This window comes from Notamacropus eugenii, chromosome 1 (genome assembly GCF_028372415.1).
Source record: "Notamacropus eugenii isolate mMacEug1 chromosome 1, mMacEug1.pri_v2, whole genome shotgun sequence".
Taxonomy (NCBI): Eukaryota; Metazoa; Chordata; class Mammalia; order Diprotodontia; family Macropodidae; genus Notamacropus; species Notamacropus eugenii.
In genome coordinates this window covers 582,001,444-582,022,427 of record NC_092872.1, presented here as the reverse complement: position 1 = coordinate 582,022,427, position 20,984 = coordinate 582,001,444, and the positions used below count along the sequence as shown (strand labels likewise).

Below are 20,984 nucleotides of genomic sequence, written 5' to 3'. Positions count from 1 at the left end.
GATGCTCATATGAGAGAAAGGACGTTCCAGAGTCGAACAAGGGTTGAGCTTTATTTCAGGGTCCAGGTTACAAGTGCAGGGGGATCTTCCTTAGGAGGAAGAGGGGGAGATTTCCTAAGGAGGCTAAGATCTTAAGGGATTGGAAGTAGAAGTACAAGCGGGGAGAGAGGGGGAGGGGAGAGAGGAAAGATGAAAGCGGAGCCTACTGTCCTCTTGGCTCCTCACGTGCTAAGAGAGCTTTCAGGCTTCCTCAATCCTACTTAACCTTCAGCCGCATAGTTTGCATCTGAATACCGTGCTGTTAGGTAACTAGGTGTGCCCAGATCCGGGACCATCTCGAGGGCGGGGAGATCTCTCCCCCATCACGTTTCTCACGGGAAGAGGCGGAATTACTCAAGATAGCTCGGTTCACCTCGATTCCCTGCCGTTTCCTGGGGGGGGGTCTCGTGAGAGCTCTAAGATTTAGAAGCTCCCACCTTTACCCGCCCAAGACTGTCCACACGGAACTGAGCTTCCAATCCCAACAACCAAACAATTGTGTTCATTTCACATACCAGTGAGGTTATGCTTAAGATTCTATAAGCTAGACTTCAGCAATGTGTGAACCAAGAATTATAGATGGGCAGGTTAGTTTTTGAAGAGGCAGAGGAACCAGAAACCAAATTGCCAACATTCACATTATGAAGAAAGCAAGGGAGTTCCAGAAAAATATCTACTTCTGCTTCATTGACTATACTAAATAAAGCCTTTGACTGTGTGGATCACAACAAAATGCAGCAAGTCCTCAAAGAGAAGGAGTAATAGATCACCTTTTATCTCCTGAGGAAACTGTATGCTGGCCAAGAAGCAAAAACTGAATATGAAACAACTGATTGGTTTAAGATTGAAAAAGAAGTACAATAAGGCTATATACTGTCATCTTATTTATTTAACTTATACGTAGAGTACATCATGTGAAATTCCAGGATGAATGAATCAAAAGCTGGAATAAATATTAACATTCTCAAGTATGCTGAAGATATCATTCTGACAGCAGTGAAGGATTAAGAAGTCTCTTGATGAGGGTGGAAGAGCTAACTTGAAGCTTAACATAAAAAAAAACCCTAAGATATTGGAAACTAGTCCCATCACTTCCTGGTAAATAGAGGGAGAACAAATGGAAGCAGTGTCAGATTTTATATTCTTGGGCTCAAAGAGCACTGCAGATGGCAACTGCTGTTATAAAGTTAAAAAATGTCTTCTCCTTGGAAGGAAAGCTATAGCAAATCTGTGTAACATAATAAAAAGCAGAGACATCACCTTGCTGACAAAAGTATGTATAGTCAATATTCAAAGAGACTATCTGTGCCCAACCTGTGGCAGAGCATTCTGAGCTCTTATTGGTTTTATCAGCCACAGCTGGACATGCTGAAATTTCACTTTTACAATGGTGATGTCATTTTGGTCCTCTTCGAAGCCAAAGGACAACAACTATATATAGTCAAAGATATTATTTTTCCAGTAGCAATGTATGGCTGTGAGAGTTGAACTATAAGGAAAACTGGGTCCTATAGAACTGACACTTTTGATTAGTGGTGCTGAAAAAGAGTCCCTTGGACAGCAGTGAGATCAAATCAGTCAATACTTAAATTAATTCATACTATTCACTCGAAAGACAAATACTGAAGCTTAAATACTTTGGCCCTAATGAGAGGACGGGACTCACTGGAAAAGACCCTGACTGTTGGAAAAGATTGAAGGCAAAAGAAAAAAGTGACAGCAGAGGACGAGATGGACAGATAGTATCATGGAAACAAAGAATATGAACTTGGACAGACTTTGGGAGATAGTGAAGGACAGAAAGGCCTTGCATGCTATGGTTTCCACAGGTCATGAAGCATCATACAAGACTGAGTGACTGAACAATCAAAACAACTTCTACCCTTTCTTTGTTCCTCCTCTTTTCCCCACTAGTAAACCATAACATTCTTATAACCCTTCCCCAAAAGACTGTTTAAGTGTGAGTTTAGTGTACTTAAACTAAGTTTTTATATTGTCTTTAGTTCTAAGGATAATTTGGTATCACACATTTGATATGGAGGAACACTCAAGGCCTTTGGACTGAACATGGACCTTCAGGTACTGGAGTTTGTTTAGAATTAAGTTTTTAAAAAGCCACCATTTTCCAGTAAACAGGTAAAAACTCTTTAAAAACTTATAAAACTTTAAAATGTCTATTTTGTGGCAAGTATTCTTTACTAAACAGCTATCACAATGAAAAATTGAAATCAGAGCTACCCTCCAATTGCTCTGCCTTCAACATATGCTTCAGAGCCTAAAAAAAAATCATTCTACAGATGAGCTTTGAGTGGTGGCTAATCCTTTTACTTTACTGTTATGCCAGTTCTCAAAATGTTATACTGGGTGCATCAGGCACTCCTCACAGAAAAAGAACTATAGCTCTGGATTCATACAATTCAGTTTCAACCATGGATGAATATCATCCCCAAAACACTGCAGTCAAACTTTTTTCATCCCCTCTGACTTATAATGCCCCACCACCCTGTAGTTGCAGGGAAAATGTCTACAACACAGCTTAGATGCTTACGTCCAGGATATCCCCTGAAAGGGATAAACAGAGTCCTCCCAGAAAAAAGTACTCAATATAAAAAAGTAGCTATCAGGCGCAGAATAACTATTTGTTTTTTCTATCAGAAAGAAATGCTTAAAACACAAAAGATTTATAAATGTGCATTAATCAATAGTTAAAACATAAAGCAATAACCCCTCACGCTTAATGTGTTCATCCTTGGTTGCCAAAAAAGACCATGCCATCAGAGAAATAACGACATGACTTACACTTGACTTTGTTTTGAGTGAGGGAGGGCTGTGCAGGTCACCACCCTCACTTCTCCTCCAGAGTCATCTGAATCCAGTGACCAGATATTCATCAGGATGACTGGAGATGACCCAGGATGAGGCAATTGGGGTTAAGTGACTTGCCCAAGGTCCCACAGCTAGTGAGTGTCAAGTGTCTGAGGTGAGATTTGAACTCAGGTCCTCCTGACTCCTGCACTGGTGCTTTATGCACTGCACCACCTAGTGTCCCCCATCACACTTAATATATTCTCCTGAAAGGTAAAGATAATATTCAGTGGCTGATGAAAAGATATTTCCACTTCATTCTGAAAAGCAACAGGCTATATTGGAGATAGCATTGACTTTGGAGTCAGAACACCTTAATTCATATCCTAATTCTGTCACTTAATACCTCTTTGGCATTGGATACATCACATCACTTATCTGGGTCTTAGTGTCCTTATCAATAAAATCAGGGGATTAGACTAGGTGACAAGGTCCCTTGCAGTTCCAAATCAATCATTTTATGATGCTATGACTCAAGTCAATAATTAAATAAACATTTATTAACCACTTAAGTGTAAGTCTCTATACTTGGCACTGGGGAACCAAAGATTAAAAAAAGGCATAGTCTCTACAATTCAGGAGCTTAAAATCTTCTAGTACAGGATACAGAATATACACAAATATGAATATATGAGACAGGATTTGATATGTTCAGCACATGTAAGAAACCTTCCCTATTTTGCTAGCTTTTACTGGCATATTGTTTGGGAGCCTTAGAAGGAAAATATGGGAGAGAAGAGGTATTAGACTGGGTACCAAACTGAAAGTCTATAGAGCCATAGGGCTGACCTTATTGCCGTCTGGCTGTGAAACCTGGACAGTATACCAGCGCCATGCCAGGAAACTGAATTGCTTCCATTTGAATTGTCTTAGGAAGGTAATAAAGATCACCTGGCAAGATAAGGTACCAGGCACTGAGGTCCTTACTCAAACTAAACTGTCAAGCATTCAAACTCTGCTTCAGAGAGTGCAACTCTGAGAGGCTGACCACGTTGTTTGAATGAAAAAAACATACACTTGCCAAAAAGACTTTTTTATGGAGAACTCACACAGGACAAGTGTTCACACGGTGGTCAGAAGAAGCAATACAAGGACACTCACAGTCTCTCTTAAGAACTTTGGAATTGAAGGTGTGACATGGGAGACACTGGCACAGGACTGCTCAGCATGGCATGCCAACATCAGAGAGGGTGTTGTGTTCTATGAGCAAAACAGAGGTTAAATAGCTCTAAGGAAACACAGGATGGGCAAGTTTAAAGTATCCACCCCGAATGTTCACATGGACTATTTGTGCCCAACCAATGGAAGAACATTTAGAGTTCATATTGGTCTTATTGGTCACAGTTGGACACAATGAAACATGACCAGCATAGTGATGTCATTTTGATCCTCTTCCAGAATGAAGGACAACAACCAATCAACCAACATTATATTAATTTTGTATCTACTATGTATATACTTATGTATTATTCCATTAGGGGAGAGAGATCCAGGTCTCTTACCAGTAGAAAGTAAACTCCTTGAGGGTAGGGATGATATAATTTTAGGTATGATCAACAAATAGCACAATACCTGATACAGAGAAGATTAGAATAAAGGAACTTGCAATACAAAGTTTTATGAAAAATTTTGAGTTGGAATGGTGTCAAATTAGTTAAAAACCCTGAATTTACTGGCTTCTTCCAGTCTTTTCCTAGAGAAAAAATTTAACTGGCAAGTTAAGTGTCAGAATTCAAGGAATAATATACATTTGAATAGATGCCATTTTCAATTATGTTCAGATTCTAATATTAAGAATGGTGAACATCTGTCCATCTGGAGTTCCATTACTTTTTTTTTTAAAATGGCTATTTGTTTATTTGAAGAAAAACAGCACTGCCACATTGAAAACTGATGACACAAAAACAGTTCCTTCAGCCTGTGGAAAACCTGATCTAAAGTTTGTTTCTATGCAATCTGAGGTTTTTTCACGGCATAGAATAATTTTCAAGGTACAACCACCTCCTCCAGGCTTTGATTTTTGTTTTGTTTTGGTGCAGGTGAGATTGAGAGGGAGGGAAGGGTTATCTTAAAAAAGGAAAAAACCTCTCCATCTAAGCAATGCCCTGAGGACTGTGTAAAGAACACTCTTTATTTTGCAAGGACAGAAGTGCTCAGAGACACTTTTCAGTAACTGATAGGAAGAGATACAGGCAGAAGGTTTTATTGACATTTATATGCCACAACATTCTACAGAGCAAAGTGGATTCTTGACAAGATGACCAAACTGTCATTGTATTTAAGGGGAATAATCAGCTTTATATGGAAAGTATACCAAAAGCATGGCATTAAGCCTCTATTACTAACCAAATGACCTCACAAGCTCAAACATGTTCTTTCTTGGGTGAGAGATTATTTACATAGTATTATGTAAATGGTTATACCATTACAGTAAAGTAATAAGCATCAAAACATTTAAGAGAGATGGTGGAGCTGATGGTGCATGAAAAGCAACCAAGTCGAACTCTCTCAACACTCCAAACAACTTTAAAATAAAGTCTCAAATCATGGAAATGGCAGAACCAACAAAAGATCAGAGTGAGACATATTTCTGGCCTAAGAAAACTTAAGAGGTCAGCAGGAGAAATTTGTGACCCCAGGATGGAAGCCTGTGAAGAGCCCACATACGTATGTGGTGGCAGTAACAGCAGCAGTAGCTTTGGGAGTTTTTAGCCCAGAGAGATGGGAAGGGGTCAGATAACTAGTCATAAAGAGATTATAGTGCACCTTTTGTTGGCACTGGGCACAGCTGGCACTAATTGACAACTCTATTGCTGATATGCAGTTCTGGGTCTCAGTTCCAGTTTGGGAAGGAGTGCAAGAAGTTGGGCACAAGAGAACAGGGGCCCTGGCACTAAAGTAAAGATAGCACTAGCACTTATGGTTATAGCAGGGAACCAGAGACCATACAGACCAAGAGATCCTCTCCCAGGATCACACCATCTCGGAAGCACCCAAAACTTGCAGACCCCCAGAACTAGTCATGAAGAAAGCAGCACAAAATAAATCTGAAGTTTGAGACAATGTGTCCCCACTCCAAAGGTGAGCATAGTCCAACTTTAACATAAAATTTAAAGTCAAGAAACAGGTTCAAAAATAAAATGACAACAACCACAGCAGGAACAGCAGCAGCAACAACAGTAATGACAAGAAAAACCTCATAATAAAAAGCTGGCAGGGAAGACCAAGATGTAAACTCAAAAGACAATGTTAAAATAGCTACAAAGTGTCAAAGACAAGTGCTAACTGGACCCAAACCCAACTAGAATTCCCATAGAAATAATAAATATGTTAGAGGAAAAATCAGGAAAGGAAATGAGAATGATGCAAAAAAAAAAAATATGAACAGAGAATTTATGGCTTGGTAAAAGAGGCATAAAAATTTACTGAAGAAAAGAATTCCTCAAATAGCAGAATATGCCAAAGGGGAAAAGAGTTACAAAAGCACACTGAAGACAATATTTCCTTAAAAATTAGAATTGGGCCAGTGGAAACTAGTGACCCCAGCAGACATCAAGAAAACATAAAGTCAAAATAATGAAAAAAATGGAAAAATATGAAATATCTCTTTGAAAAACAACTGACCTGGGAAACAGATCCAGGAAAGATAATTTAAGAATCATTGGACTACATGAAAGTCATGATCAAAGAAAGATGTCATAATTCAAGAAATCATCAAGGAAAATTGCCCCAATATCTTAGACCCAGAGGGTAAAACAGAAACTGAAAATAACTACTGATCATCTCCTGAAACAGATCCCCAAAATGAAAACTCCCAAGAATATTATAACCAAATTTCAGAGTTCCCAGGACAAGGAGAAAATATTACAAGAAGCCAGAAAGAAACAATTCAAATATGGACCTGCAGCTGGGATCATACAATATTTAGCAACTACCATGTTGAAAGGCTGGAGGGCTTGGAAAACGATATTCTTGAAGGCAAAAAAACTACAATTGTATACTTAACAAAACTGAGAAGAGTCTTTCGGGGGAAAAATAAATATTTAACGAAGAAGAGGACTGTTAAGCATTCCTGATGAAAACAACAGAATTATATAAAATTTAACATTCAAACAAGACTAAGGGAACATAAAAAGATAAACATGAAAAAAATCATAAGGGTTTCAAATAAAGTTAAACTTTAGTGTTTATATTCTCATATGGGAAAATGATTTATGTAACTCTTAAGAACTTAATCATTAGTAGGCCAGTTAAAGAGAGTCTACATAGACAGAGGTCATGAATGTGTGAGTCCTTTATGTTTATCTCTATAAAAAAAATGAAACTGGGAGAAGGCAAAAGGGAGAGGCAGAATGGGGTAATTTTTCTCATACAGAAGAGGTTCATAAGGAAGAACTTCAAAATGGAAGGGAAAATGAGGAGGTGGCAGATAATATTTGAACTTCACTCTCTTTGGAATTGGTTCAAAGAGGGAAGAAGATATATAAACACTCAGTTGTGTATGTAAATGCAATTTACCCAATAGGGAAATAGGAGAGGAAGGGGATAAGAGAAAAGGGGGAGATGATAAAAGACAGGACAGAATAAGGGAGGCAGTTAGAAGCAAAACTGACTTTTGAGAAGGGATAGGAAAAAGACAGAGAAGGAACAGAAGAAAATAGAATGGAGGGAAATACATAGTAATAATAAGTGAGAATGTGAATGGGATGAATTTGCCCATCAAACAGAAATGGATAAGCAGACTGGATCAGATATCAAAATTTAACAATATGGTGTTTACAAGACATAGACTTGAAACAGAAAAACATATGCAGAGTTAAAATAAAGGACTAGAGCAGGAACTAATATGTTTCGGCTGAATAATGATGACAACAAAAATGAGGAGTACTGATCATTATGTTGGAGAAAGAAAATAGCAAAAACAAACTTAATTAAAGGGGATAATCAGAGAAACTACATTATGCTTAACAGTACCATGGACAATGGAGTAATATTGAAATTTTTGCATCAAGTTTCTCTGATAAAGGCCTCATTTCTCAAATATATACTTATAAAAATATATACTTATAATATATAAATATATATAATATATATTATATATATGAAATATATACTTATAATATATATAATATAAAATATATATAAAAATATATACTTATAAAAATAAGAGCTAGCCCCCAACTGATAAATGGCAAAGAATGTAAACAGGCAGTTTTCAAAGGAAAAAAATCAAAACTATTTAGAGTGATATGATATATTTCTATTTATTACAGAAAGGCAAATTAGAACAACTTTGAGTTACCACCTCACACCTACAAGAAATGACAAATGCTGGAGGGCATGAGAGAAAAATAGGTTAACTAATGTTTGCTGGTGGAATAGTGAACTGGTCAAACCAATCTGGAGAACAATTTGGAACTATGTCCAAAGAGCTATAAAATTCTGCATATTTTCGACTCGAAAACATGACTACGAGGTCTGTATCTCAAAGAGATCAGGAAAAAGGAAAATTATATAGACGTGTGTGTGTATATACACACACACACACACACACACATACAGACACACATATACACACACATACACACAATATATTCAAACAGCTCTTTGTGTGGTGACAAAAATTAGAAACTGAGGAGATGTTCATCAAATGGGGAATGGCTGAGCAAGTTTTGGCATATGATTGTGATGGAGTATTCTTTTACCATGAGAAATGAAGCAGGGAATGGTTTCAGAAAAACATGACAAGACCTACATGAACTGATGCAAAGTGAAATGAGAAGCTCCAGGAGATCACTGTGCTCAGTGACAGCCACGTTGTGATGATGATCAACTGTGAAAGAGTTGGCTACTCTGATCAAGACAATTATCCAAGAAGATTCCAAAAGACTAGTGATGAAAAAAATGCTATCCATTTCTGGAGAGAGAACTGATAAACTCTAATGCAAATTGAAGCATAACTTTTTCACTTTATTTTTTTGCTTTTTTAAAAAACATGGTTAATATGGAAATATGTTTTGCCTGATTTCACATGTATAATTGATATCATGTGGCTTGCCTTCTCAGTAGATACCTAAGGGCCTGAGAGAGAATTTGGAATTCAAAATTTAAAAAGAAAACAAAGCTAAAAATAGATAAATAATATTTTTCTTAATTTAAAAAAGAAATGATGAGTAATATAAGTTCAGAAAAACCTGGCAGACTTACTCAAATTAATGCAAAGTAAGCGAGCAGAACCAGGACAACATTCTACATAGTAACAGAAATACTGCATGATGATCAACTATGAACTATTCTAATCAATACAACCATCCAAGATAATTCTGGAGGAGTTATGCTGAAAACTCTTATCTTCCTCCAGAGAAAGAACTGAGAATCTGAATGCAGATTGAAGCATCCTTTTTTTACTTTATTTTTTCTTGTTCTTGTTTTTGCAACATGGCTACTATAGAAATTTTTTGGAAGACTTCACATGTATGATCTATATGAAATTGCTTACCTTCTCATGGAAGGGGGAGGGGAGGTGAGAGGGAGAGAATTTGGAAGTCAAAATTTAAAAAAAAACAAATATTGAAATCTTTACATGTAACTGAGAAATATTTAATTAAATAAAAATATATTGGGGAAAAACATTTAAGAGAAAACATTAGTAACAAATCTCTTTACCTCTTCATATCTGTCAAAAATGGCTCCTTCCTGCATAAATGAGGAAACTGGCTTCTGCCAGTTAAATTCATATGGTTTGGCCATTTTTATCACCAAAACCTGAAAAAAAAGAATTGCTAATTAGTAAGTTAACAAAAATAAAAAGATCAAATGATGCTTATTACTTTCATTTACATTTTTTGTAAGCTTGTGTTAACAGTATACTTGTGTAAACCTCTATTCTCCCACCATAGACAAACAACATTGTAAAAAAAAACCTACAAATGATGTAAACTATACAATAACAATGCTACAGAAATGTTTTAAAGATACCTTCTTCACTACTGTAATTGTTGCTCTGTGAAGGAGGGAATTCTTGCTATAAATAACATTACTGCTTCATCCCTTTAAAAAACCTAATAGGTGGTGCAGTGGATAAAGTACTAGATTTAGCGTCAGGAAGACTCATCGTCACAAGCTCAAATTATTAGCTGTGTGACCCTGGGAAAGTCACTTAACCATGTGTGCTCAGTTCCTTATCTGCAAAAAAAAAAGTAGGGAAAGAAAGTGGCAAACTATTCTAGTAACTGCCAATAAAACCCCAAAACGGGGTCATGAAGAGTCAGACATGACTGAAACAACCTAACAACAAGAAAGCAAGAGTGAAGGCTGCAGTAGTCACCACCGTAACACTCCATGAATTAACACTGTTGGGAATCTATAGAAGCTTTCTACTGAATGGCACATGGATGATTCACCTTGATTGAAAGTGTGGAAGGAGGCAGAGATTTTCTTTGGGGTGGGGGAAGGAAAAAAATACATATTCACAATATATAAAATATGTTATATAGCGTTCATTAACTGTCAGGAACTGGGCTATGCATTTTATAATTACTATGGCATGATCCTCATAAATCTGTGAAGTAGATGCTACCATTATCCTCATTTTATAGTCCAGGTATCTGAGACAAACAGAAGTTAAGTGACTTTCTCTAGGTCAGACTCATATGTTGAACTTGAATCTTCCTGGCTCCAGGAACAACGCATCGTGCACTGAGCACCAGCTGCCTCTTCTAGGTTAATTCACAGAGAAAAAAAAAAATCCTTGGACCTAAGATTGAGACAGTACATGGTTTCTCTTTGCAGATTCATTGAATTTATGTATTCTGTATAGTAAAATGGACCGGAAAACAATCACATTGGGACAGAAATGTGTTATGGATTGATCTACAGCCAGAATGACTATCCACAGGTACAAAAGCTCTGACATCAAATGGAACTTTGAGAAAGGAAAAGATGCCTTCCATTTCCATTGGACTGCTGATGACAAGGAAACAATGATTTATCAATTCAATTCAACAGATACTTACTAAGAATCTTTACTAAGTGAAAGCACTAGGCTAGGTCCCAGGAATACAGAGAGTAATGAAAAACTGTCGTAGATCCTCATGGAGCTGAAAAGACTACGTCCTGGATTTTATGTTCCACACCTACCAGAGTCCCTCAGCAGAATTATCTTCTCTCCTAAATCAACTACCCCCTTTTCAACTTTCATTTTCTTTTCAGAAGGAGTGACAAGAGAGGGTCTGTATACACACACACACACACACACACACACACAAACACACACATACATATGAAAAATCATGTTGAGTAGCAGAGTAAGCCATGAGGGTGAGTTAAGTAAGTCCTTACCTGTATTCCAATGGTCCTCAGCAAGCCTATTTCAATCACAGGACATACAGCAGAAGTACACTGTGTCCACTGCTCTCCCTTAAACCCTCAAGCTATCAGCTATTTTATTCACATGTGCTCACAGCATAAACTTGGAATTTTATCAGGGTGATCTGTTTATGTGAAGAACTGTAATACTTTTGTTCCAAATGCAGAGAAAGAAAATGAAGATTGGATCATTCAACAAACATTTATTAAGTGCTTAATTTGTGCCACGTACCGTGGGAAATGGATTAATGTGGAGAGGCTATCCAAAGTGGGCATAAATTAATGGTGCTTCCTAGATTTACGGCTAGAAGGAACCTTAGACATCATGTAATACAGCCCCTTCATTTATTTGATTTGATCTATCTATCATCTATCTATCTATCAGGGTGGGAGGGCAAAACTGGGTCTCCCTGCCTGCCTGTCATTTGCTTGCAGGATAATTGCTTTGTTTCTGACTGGGGCTTGTTTGCCCCTCCTTAGGCAACCTATTCCATCCCCTGCAAATCTTCCATACATATTGGAGGACTTAGTGAGGACATTCAATGAGTTTAGCCCACTGCGGCTCAGAATATCATAGTTCAAAAATACCTCTCACATTTGGCCTTCACTGGTAGTAGAAACTTACAGGTATGACTACCATGACCTGCAACCTTTCTATTAAAAAAAAATACAGATAAAGACACATAAGCCCAGAATATTAATGTCAGACTTGGGATCCACACCTACATTCTGATTTTCACCAAAGGATATTTTTTTTCTACTACAACAGTTAAGTCCAGAAGACAAGTATGAAGGGGGATTATAAACTATGAACATATAGCTCTGCAAATCTTGGGACCTTATGATAAATTTAAAGCAAGATCAAAAACACTTGCCCAGTGGACTGGGAAAGAATCTGGATTTTTCAGAATCATGAGTCTGAGCTGAAGAGATATGAGTTTGGCGAGGAACAAAATGAGTGGCTTGCTATCATGGGAACTTGTTAGGAGATTGGCATGAGGAGAATCTGTTTAATGGCCTGCCCTGTGGAGAGAGGCCAATCTAACCCTATATTTGGAAGTGGTATGGTATAATAGGGAAAAAAAGCACTGGATTTAAAGTCAGAGAATGTAGGTTCAAATATCTGCTGCCTGTGTGATCCTGGGCAGCTAACTCTAAAGACTAATTTAAAACTTAGAACAAAATGAGTTTAGATACTACGCCCCAAATGAGTGACTTGAGAATAAAATAAAATGGTAAACAAGTTATTTTCTTTTAAAATATGCTTTCCTGCCATCCTTCCTGGAAGATTATTATTATTTTTTTTTTTGGCAGGCAATCGTGTTAAGTGACTTGCTAGGTTAGTGTCAAATGTCTCAGGTTATATTTGAACTCAGGTCCTTCTGACCCCAGGGCTGGTTTTCTATCCACTACACCAAATTGCCCCAGAACATGATTTTAAAAAGACATTTCTTTTCACAAAAACTTAAAAATTCAACCACAGCTAGCCAGCATTAGTTTTTGTTTGCTTTTTATTTTTTTAATCTATTGCACCAGTATAACCTGTTTGCAAAGTACTATTTCCTCAAGTCTGATCTCAGATACTGAAAGGTATCAATCGCCTCCTGCATCTTCTTGCCCTGATAGAGTGTCACTATCCCATTCAAAATGGCCTAAAGAAGAGGGATTGCAGAGGTTCTTGACCTCAGGCCCACAGATCACCCCAAGAGCTTAGTGGATAGATTTCTAGGGAAATGTGTGAACTTGAAAGGGGAAAAAATTGTTTGCATATTTTCACTAGCCTCTATCTAAAATTTAACCTGTCCTTCAATTTTAAAAACAGTCTTTTCAGATAGGGCATGGTAGGGGTAGGGAACCTGTGGTCTTAAGGCCACATGTGGCCCTCTAGGTCTTCAAGTGTGGCCCTTTGACTTAATCTAAACTTCACAGAACAAATATCCTTAACGTCTGTAAAGCTTGGACTCAGTCAAAAGGATCCAAAGAGAGAGAAGGCCTGGACAGGCTACGCTAGACTGCCAAAGGAGTTCATGAAACAAAAATAGTTAATAACCTCTACTGTAGAGGGGAAAACAATACAATCAGTGAAGGGAATGTTAAAAAGACAAAGGATGGATATATATCCATGAACCTTTTCCAGCGTAAACACCTGAAGTATTTAATGGAAAGAGGCCAATGAGTTTTTAAATAGTCTTATTGTTTCTAAAGCCTTATGCAACCAAAGTGGATTATAGATTTGACTTTTGCTGAATAAAATTTATTATACCAAAGATAGCTCAGTGGGCAGAGGAAAAGCATATAAGAGATATGTCCAGGAATTCTCTGTTTTACAGTCATAATGACATAGATCCATCCAGAGAGACAAGCCTTCTAAAATGATAACCAAAACCAAAGCATTTTAGTAGGATAATAAAAGAGAGGGAAAATTTAGGAGTGAGGGTGAAGTGGAAGGATGAAAAGTTAATAAAAGGGATGTTCAAACCAGTGTTGTATAATACAATCTGAATACTTCAATCTATAAAAAACAATGGTACACTTGCCTCTTCTATTCCTATTCAAACTTGGTAGCTTTCCCCAAGTTGGGCTCACAAAAGACTTAATTACCAAAATACCCACCAATACATCTGGGTGAAGTAGACAGAACAGAGGAGACCCAGAATAAAGGTCTCCTCTTGTTTGTGGACACACTTCTACCCACTCTCTGGGGCAAAGAGTTGGGACCTTTAAAGTGTTAGGAGCAAGAAGTAGGTATTCTGTTGTAATTTGGATTCCCTTGAGTTAAGTACTCTCATCAAAGCAGTTTCAAATGCAGAGACTACTTCACATCCTAGAGAGTTGCTGAGGTAGAAAAGGAAGCAAAGAGATTGGGAGAACTGCAGTAGAAACATCTACTAGCAATTCCTACTTCTTTCTCCATGGTACAGTCCCTTTGAAGAGTTTGAGATAAGTGTCTTACAACATCATATACCTTCTTAAAGTATTAAAGACTATCCAAAGGTCATGAATAAACTGCAATCTCATCTCTTCTCCTAGATTACACAGTCCCCCAGACTGAAACCATCTGATGGGACTCCATTCTTTCTCCACTTTTCCAAACTTCCTTATCGCAATATGGTGGAGCAGAAGCAGCAACCCAACATTCCCCTCTAAACAACTTCAGAATAATGCCTTAAATAGAATTCTTGAGTGGTATAGCCAACAAAGAGGCTTTTTTTTTCTTCTTTTCAATCTAAGACAATTTAGATTATTAGCACAAGAGGTCTGTGGCATCAAGGTGAGAGCTGGTCTGGAACTCAGGATGTAGCAGTTCTAGCTGTGGTCCTTAGAGGTGATAGCCACACGTGCAACAGCAGCTTTGGATCTCTCAGCCCAGAAATGACAAAGGGATTGGAAAACTGGTCAGAAAGAGATTAGAAGGGACTCTGGTGGCACTGGGTAAGAGCCTGGTGCTGCTTGGCAATTCTATTGCCCACAAGCAGCTCTGGGGTGCAGTTCCAGAGTGTAGTCAGTCACAAAGGAATAGGGGCCTTAGTCACAGTTCCAAAGCAGGACTAGGGCATTAGCACTTGTGGCTTTGGGAAGGCAGGGTCCCATTCTGGGTGAAGACCAGAGCACAAACCAGTAGAACAATGACTACACCTCTTTCTGGGTCATATCACCTTGGAAGAATTAAAAATTTGTAGACCCCTAGAACTAGCTCTGAAAAAAAACACATGAAAAATCCTGAAGCTTGTGACAGGTCCTCCCCACCCCAAGTTGAGCAGAGTCAAATTGTAACATAAAGTTCAAAGTCAAGAAAACTTAAGACAGAAAAACAGAATTGGCCAAGTGGTAAAAGAGGCACAAAAATTCACTAAAGTACTTTAAAAGCCAGAATAGACCAAATGGAAAAAGTTACAAAATCTAATGGAAGAAAATAAGTCCTTAAAAATTAAATTGGCCAAGTGGAAGCTAATGATTTCATGAGATATTAAGAAATAATAAAATTAAGTCACAAAAATGGAAGAAAATATGAAGTATCTCACTGGAAAAAAATGACCTGGAAAATAGATAAAAAAGATGTAATTTAAAGTCATGATAAAAAGGAATCTATTCAAAGAATTATAAAAGAAAATTTCCCTGATATATTAAACTCAGAGGGAAAATAGAAATTGAAAGGATCTACTGATCAACTCCTGAAAGAGATCCCAAAGTTCAAACTCCTAGGATATTATAGCCAAATTCCAGATTCCAAATTCTCAGGTCAAAGAGAAAACACTGCAAATGGCCAGAAAGAAATAATTCAAATATCATGGAGCCACAGTCAGGATCATATAAGATTTAGCAGTTAACATGTTAAAAGAGTGGAGGGCTTGGAATACGATATTCTGAAAGGCAAAGTAGCTAGGATTACAATCAAGAATAACCAACCTAGCAAAACTGAATATAATCAGTTTTGGGAAAAAATAATGAAATAAAGACTTTCAAGCATTCCTGATGAAAAGACTGGAACTGAAGAGAATCTTTACATCAGTTTTTCTCTGTTTTTTTCTGATTAATGATTGAATCTGGGGGAAAATAATTTTCCTCCATATAGTCACATCTTCTAGATGTAATGTATAAGCAGAATTTGTATACAAATTTACAGCAGAATATTCTGAAATTCAGCTTTTATTTGAGTACTGTCCTCAAACCAGAAAAAAATTCTAGTAAGAAGTTAACTGATGCTTTTCCCTTTCTCCAGCCATACAAATTCCATTCATGGTACAAGTTATCTAAAATGACACTATCCAATGAACCTATCCAAGGTTATTTTCAAGAATAGATACAACAAATTTTCCACAGTCTAAAAAAAGTAGTCAATTTTATAAGAACATTTTATTCTCTTCATCTTTTGACTTTAAATAAACCATTTTTACATCTCTAAGAGTAGATCAACTGTCCTCACAAGACCACCTAGATCTTTTTGAGTGAGTGAATTTAGTTCAAGTATAAAGTTAATTTGACACTGACATATAATGTCATTAATGGTAATTCTACATAACTGCTAAAAATAGATTCATTTTCATGAATTCATTAAATGATCTCTTTTTTAAAGCATATAAAAGGGAAAGTATACAAAAAATCTGTAAATATGTCTCTTCAAAAACTGGTATTTATACTAATCCTTACAACTGAGATTTATAAAGCATTTTAATACTCATAAAGTGGTTTACATAAATTATTTCTTAAAATTTTCAACAACACTCATCCTCTATTTGACAGGCAAGGAAACACCTCAGAAAGGTCAAGTGATTTGCACAAAGTCCTATTACTAGCAAGAGTCAGAAGGGGTGATTTGAACCCAGATTTTTCTAACTCTAGGTTCCGAAAGATCAAGAAGACCATGGCTTAAAGCTATATGATTTTTTCTTTCTTTTCATGAGGCATTTTGAAAAACCTTATATTCATTTGAAAGTACACAATACTTGTTTATTATAGCAAATGAACTGATTATAACTCAAATGTTAATCCAATAACTGCCAATGTACTCTATTTTTAAAAAGAATTAGAGCGATACATGATTCAGTTTGACACAAAACACTAAAACCCAACAAACCTATAGTCTTCTGTGATGAAAAAATTTGTTATGTTGTTTAGATGACCAGTTGATAATTTTCTACAATTTAGAGAAACACAAAACTAATGAGAATAAAATGAAGACATAATATACTTTTTATTTGCAACATATTTTGAAGCTAACTTCCAAAGCAAACTTTACATGAAAACCTTTAATTTTAATTAAAATTATATTGACAAAAATGTTACAGTAAAACTGTTTTATAAAGATGGTGATCCTTTGAACAAGAGGGGGATTTTTCCCCCTCTCTTGGTATCCCCAGTATTTAATACAGAGTCTGGCACATAGGTACTCAATAAAAAACTCACCAACTAAATGACTGACTGATTGATTATAAATCTGATGACCCAGGATGATGTATTGCATCTAGAGTGCTAAATTTGGCAAAAGGAAGTCCTCCTGCATTCAAATCCTGCCTCAAGTATTTATTAGCTGTGTGACCAGGGCCTCTGGTCACTCTTAACTTCCCTGAGCTTAAATTTCCTCAGCTTCAAGGTAGGGACAATAATACCTTTAGGACAAACCTCCCAATGTTTCTATGAGTTTTGAATGAAATAATGCTTGCAAAGTGCTTTGTACATTTTAAAGTGCTCTATTTGAGTTGCTGTGTAGACCCCAAACTGCTGCTGCTCAGTCTTTTGTTGTATCTTCCCCAATATATGCAGTGGTTTGGACACTGCTATTACTGACATTAGCTACTTGAGGCTTTTTCTTCTTAGAACTAACCCCTACTTAAGTACTCATAATATTAAACTCTGGCTGTTAGTTTCAATTTTTGGTCTCTGATAGGAGTAAGAAAGGACAGAATAAATTAGAAAACAATAAGCATTCAGACAACGGATTACATCTAAAGATCAAAACAGAAAGGGATGAAGAGAAGATATTAAGTTAATTAAATTTATTAAGTATGAGGACTACAAGTCATGGGATGTGTGTTCAAATTTCATATTTGGAACTTTAGAAAAGTCAATTAACTCCACTTTCTTTGTTCATTAAATTAGGGGGTTAGGAGAGATGATCTTTAAGGTCCTTTTAGGCTCTAAATCGATGCCTAAAATTAGTTGTGACTTAATCCTCTGCTGCATTTGGCAGCACCTGTCTTACTACTACAGAGCTGCCAAACTCTTAAAAGATCAAGGCAGCAAGGCATAAAGGACAAGGCAGAGGGTGGACAGTCCTATTCCTAAGACCAAGAGCTGTACCCTGATTGTACTGCTTTGTAGACCCATCCACCTCCTCCTGATCCTGAGATCCCACTGCCTGGGTGTAATGCTAGTGTAAGGTTAATAGTGGGTGAGGGGAAAAGTTAAAGATCTTCCCTGCACATTAATAGGCTCAATACCTTATGTTAATTTCTATTGAGGCACTGGGTAAGAAGGTCGTACCTTCTGACTCCAAAAAGTGTATAAATAGTCTGAGGTGAGGTTTTACTTTGGTGCTTACTCATCAGAAGTGTTCATTTGGCCAGCTGACACTCTGGATAGCCATTAAGGAGCCCCCTGGCTTTGAAAACCCAGATGTTCATGTTTCTCTCTCTGGTAACTATGTATGTATGTAATGGTCAGACAGTTTGATCTGTCTGTTGATCTGTGATGTATATATTGCTTATGATCACACAGTTGGAAGTCACATCTATTTGTCTTTATTTCTCTGCTCATATTTTGTCTATTGGTGAATGCAATTAAAGAAGATTGTTGACCCTTCAAAGATGACTTTCCTTTTAGAAAAGCAGATCTAAGAACCTGTTTAGTAGACCTTCCTGTGTACGCTGGGGTGCTTGCTGTTACACTGAAGCAGCATAAAGAGTGCTACCCCTGGGAATTTAAAGACCTGGGCTTGACTACCACTTACTACTTTTGTCACCACAGGAGTATCACTAAAGCATTCAAACTATGCTTCCTTCCTCACCTTTAAAATGAGTAATAAAAAATCAACATAAATAAATGATTGCACTGCTAACCTAATGAGATTGTCATGAACATTTTTATAAAAGCAATTATTGTTATCAATATTATTCTGAAGCCATCCCAGTTTTTCCTCCTGTTTATTGCCTCATTCCCAGCATGACCCTGGCCTGTGTTTATCCACCTGAACTCATCTCCTCTTTCATCTTCTACCCAGATCATTCTCTGAAGGCTAAAGTAGGCTCACTTACACAAGCTCTAAACCGGAAGTTCCTAACCTACATTCCATGATATGTCTTTTAAAATACCTTTTTAAAATAACTCTATGCCAATATAATTGTTTTCCTTTGTAATCCTACGTATCTTGCTCTATCCATTTAAAAACCTTATTCTAAGAAGAGTTCCATAGGCTTTCCCTCACTGCCAAAGAAATCTAAGACACAAAAAGTTAATAACCTGCTCTAAACTTTGACACATATTCCAGTTTGACGTTCTAGTCTGACTTCCAACCTCAGCCTCACACCTGGCATTTACAATAACCATATACCCTCTTTTTATATAGATGATCCCTAATAAGTGACCTCTAAGCTTGTATACTGTTCTAACTTTTATACATTTCCTTTCCCCCAGCTTCCAATCCTGGACCCCTTTCAACCTGCCCTATACAACATTTGCCCATGTTTGGGCTGACAGCATCCTCAAAATGTAGCCAAAATGAATCAGACTTGTCCTAGAGTCAGCTATTTTTAGTCCTTATTTTGCCTCAATAATCTGAATATTTTTCTGTGTGTATCTGAATAATCTCTCTGGAAAACGCCTTAAGTTTAAACTTAGTTTGTTTGGGTAGAGACAGCCGAACAAATCAGAGAAGGTACTTATGGACATAATGAAAACAGCTGGTAAGCAGTGGTGGGGATCATTTCAAGGGCTTCACGTACTCCTTATTTTAAAAACTAACATTCTTATTAAGAATTTTAAATACATACAAACCCTTCAATTTAATCATGATTCCTGTATTTAAAAACCTTCAAAGCTGCCATGTAAATAAACTTCTTGGATATCTTGACGTATCTTACACAAGGGTAGAAAGAATCAGTTCAAGGAAAATACTAGGCCCTCTGGAACCTAATTCCTAACCATATCAGGAGAAAATTAGACACTGAAGCTTGGGTTCTGAGGTAAAAAAGGATTTAGAACAAATTCAGTTTACATGGATAAAACAGATACATCAGGGGTGGCGTATGGTTCTCAATAACCTCTAAGCCAAAGAAAAAGGACTGAAAACCCTCTTTCATCCTTAGATAATTTTTTTCTGACTCCTTTTGTGTATGAAACAGAGGGCAGAAACTGGTTTGGTAAAAGGTGAATACTAAGGAAAAATTATATGGAACTTAAAGAGTTTTTATTTTTTGGACTTGGGGTTTTTCTTTCCATGTTTGTTTAGTCATTTCAGTCTTGTCTGATTCTTTGTAACCCCACTTGGGGTTTCCTTGGCAAAGATACTGGAGTGATTTGTCATCTCCTTCTTCGACTCATTTAACAAATGAAGAAACTGAGGCAAACAGAGTGAAGTGATTCACCCATGGTTACACCTATATTAAGTGTCTGAGGCCAAATTTGAACTCAGGAAGATGAGTCTTCCTGACTCCAGGCCTGGTCCTCTATCCACTGCATCATCTAGCTGCACAAGTCTATGTTAAGCACCTTTAAAATCAAACAAAAAAATAATAATCACCACTCTGACCTTTTCTCCTCTTCACATTCTATAAACTAGAAAGCAATGCAGATCTACAGAAAGAAAAAGAAGAAAAATCTTGTCCATTTAACTCCCTTTAAAAAATCTTTTTAGTAGTGTACCTCCTCCTCTGGACTCACATTCCCAACAGAGAACTCATGCTCACATCAGGGTCATTCCTTACTCTTCCTAGGGTTCTATAGGATAAACCTAAAGGTTTCCTCATGAGCCATCAATATTATGCTTCTCAATGACTATCAACCAGTACCATCAATCAGATTATAGGAAAAGGATATTTCATGAGTATGCATAATGATAAAAACTTGTTACGAATACTCAAATCATGGGAGGACTCTCCCCATGCACGTATAGGGTTCTTAGGGCAAGTAGCCTCAAACTTATATTAAAATGGTAATGAAGCTTAGAGTCTAACACATATACACACATAAAACACACACATACAGGGAAGGAGTGACAA

At 37.0% G+C, this 20,984-nt stretch overlaps 1 protein-coding gene across 12 annotated transcripts in view; it reads right to left on the bottom strand.

The window, feature by feature from the left end:
- The window catches only part of PLCB4 (phospholipase C beta 4), a 482,923-nt gene that overhangs the window by 181,360 nt on the left and 280,579 nt on the right, over positions 1 to 20,984 (bottom strand). For 11 of the 12 annotated variants that reach the window (XM_072634439.1, XM_072634436.1, XM_072634435.1 and 8 more), the window contains one exon: positions 9,571 to 9,669. In XM_072634439.1, coding sequence (XP_072490540.1) covers positions 9,571 to 9,654 — 84 coding nt within the window. In that variant the 5' untranslated portion in view covers positions 9,655 to 9,669. Of the gene's footprint in view, positions 1 to 9,570; positions 9,670 to 11,244; positions 15,187 to 20,984 lie in introns of those variants that run through there. The other variant, XM_072634444.1, reaches the window with a different exon arrangement.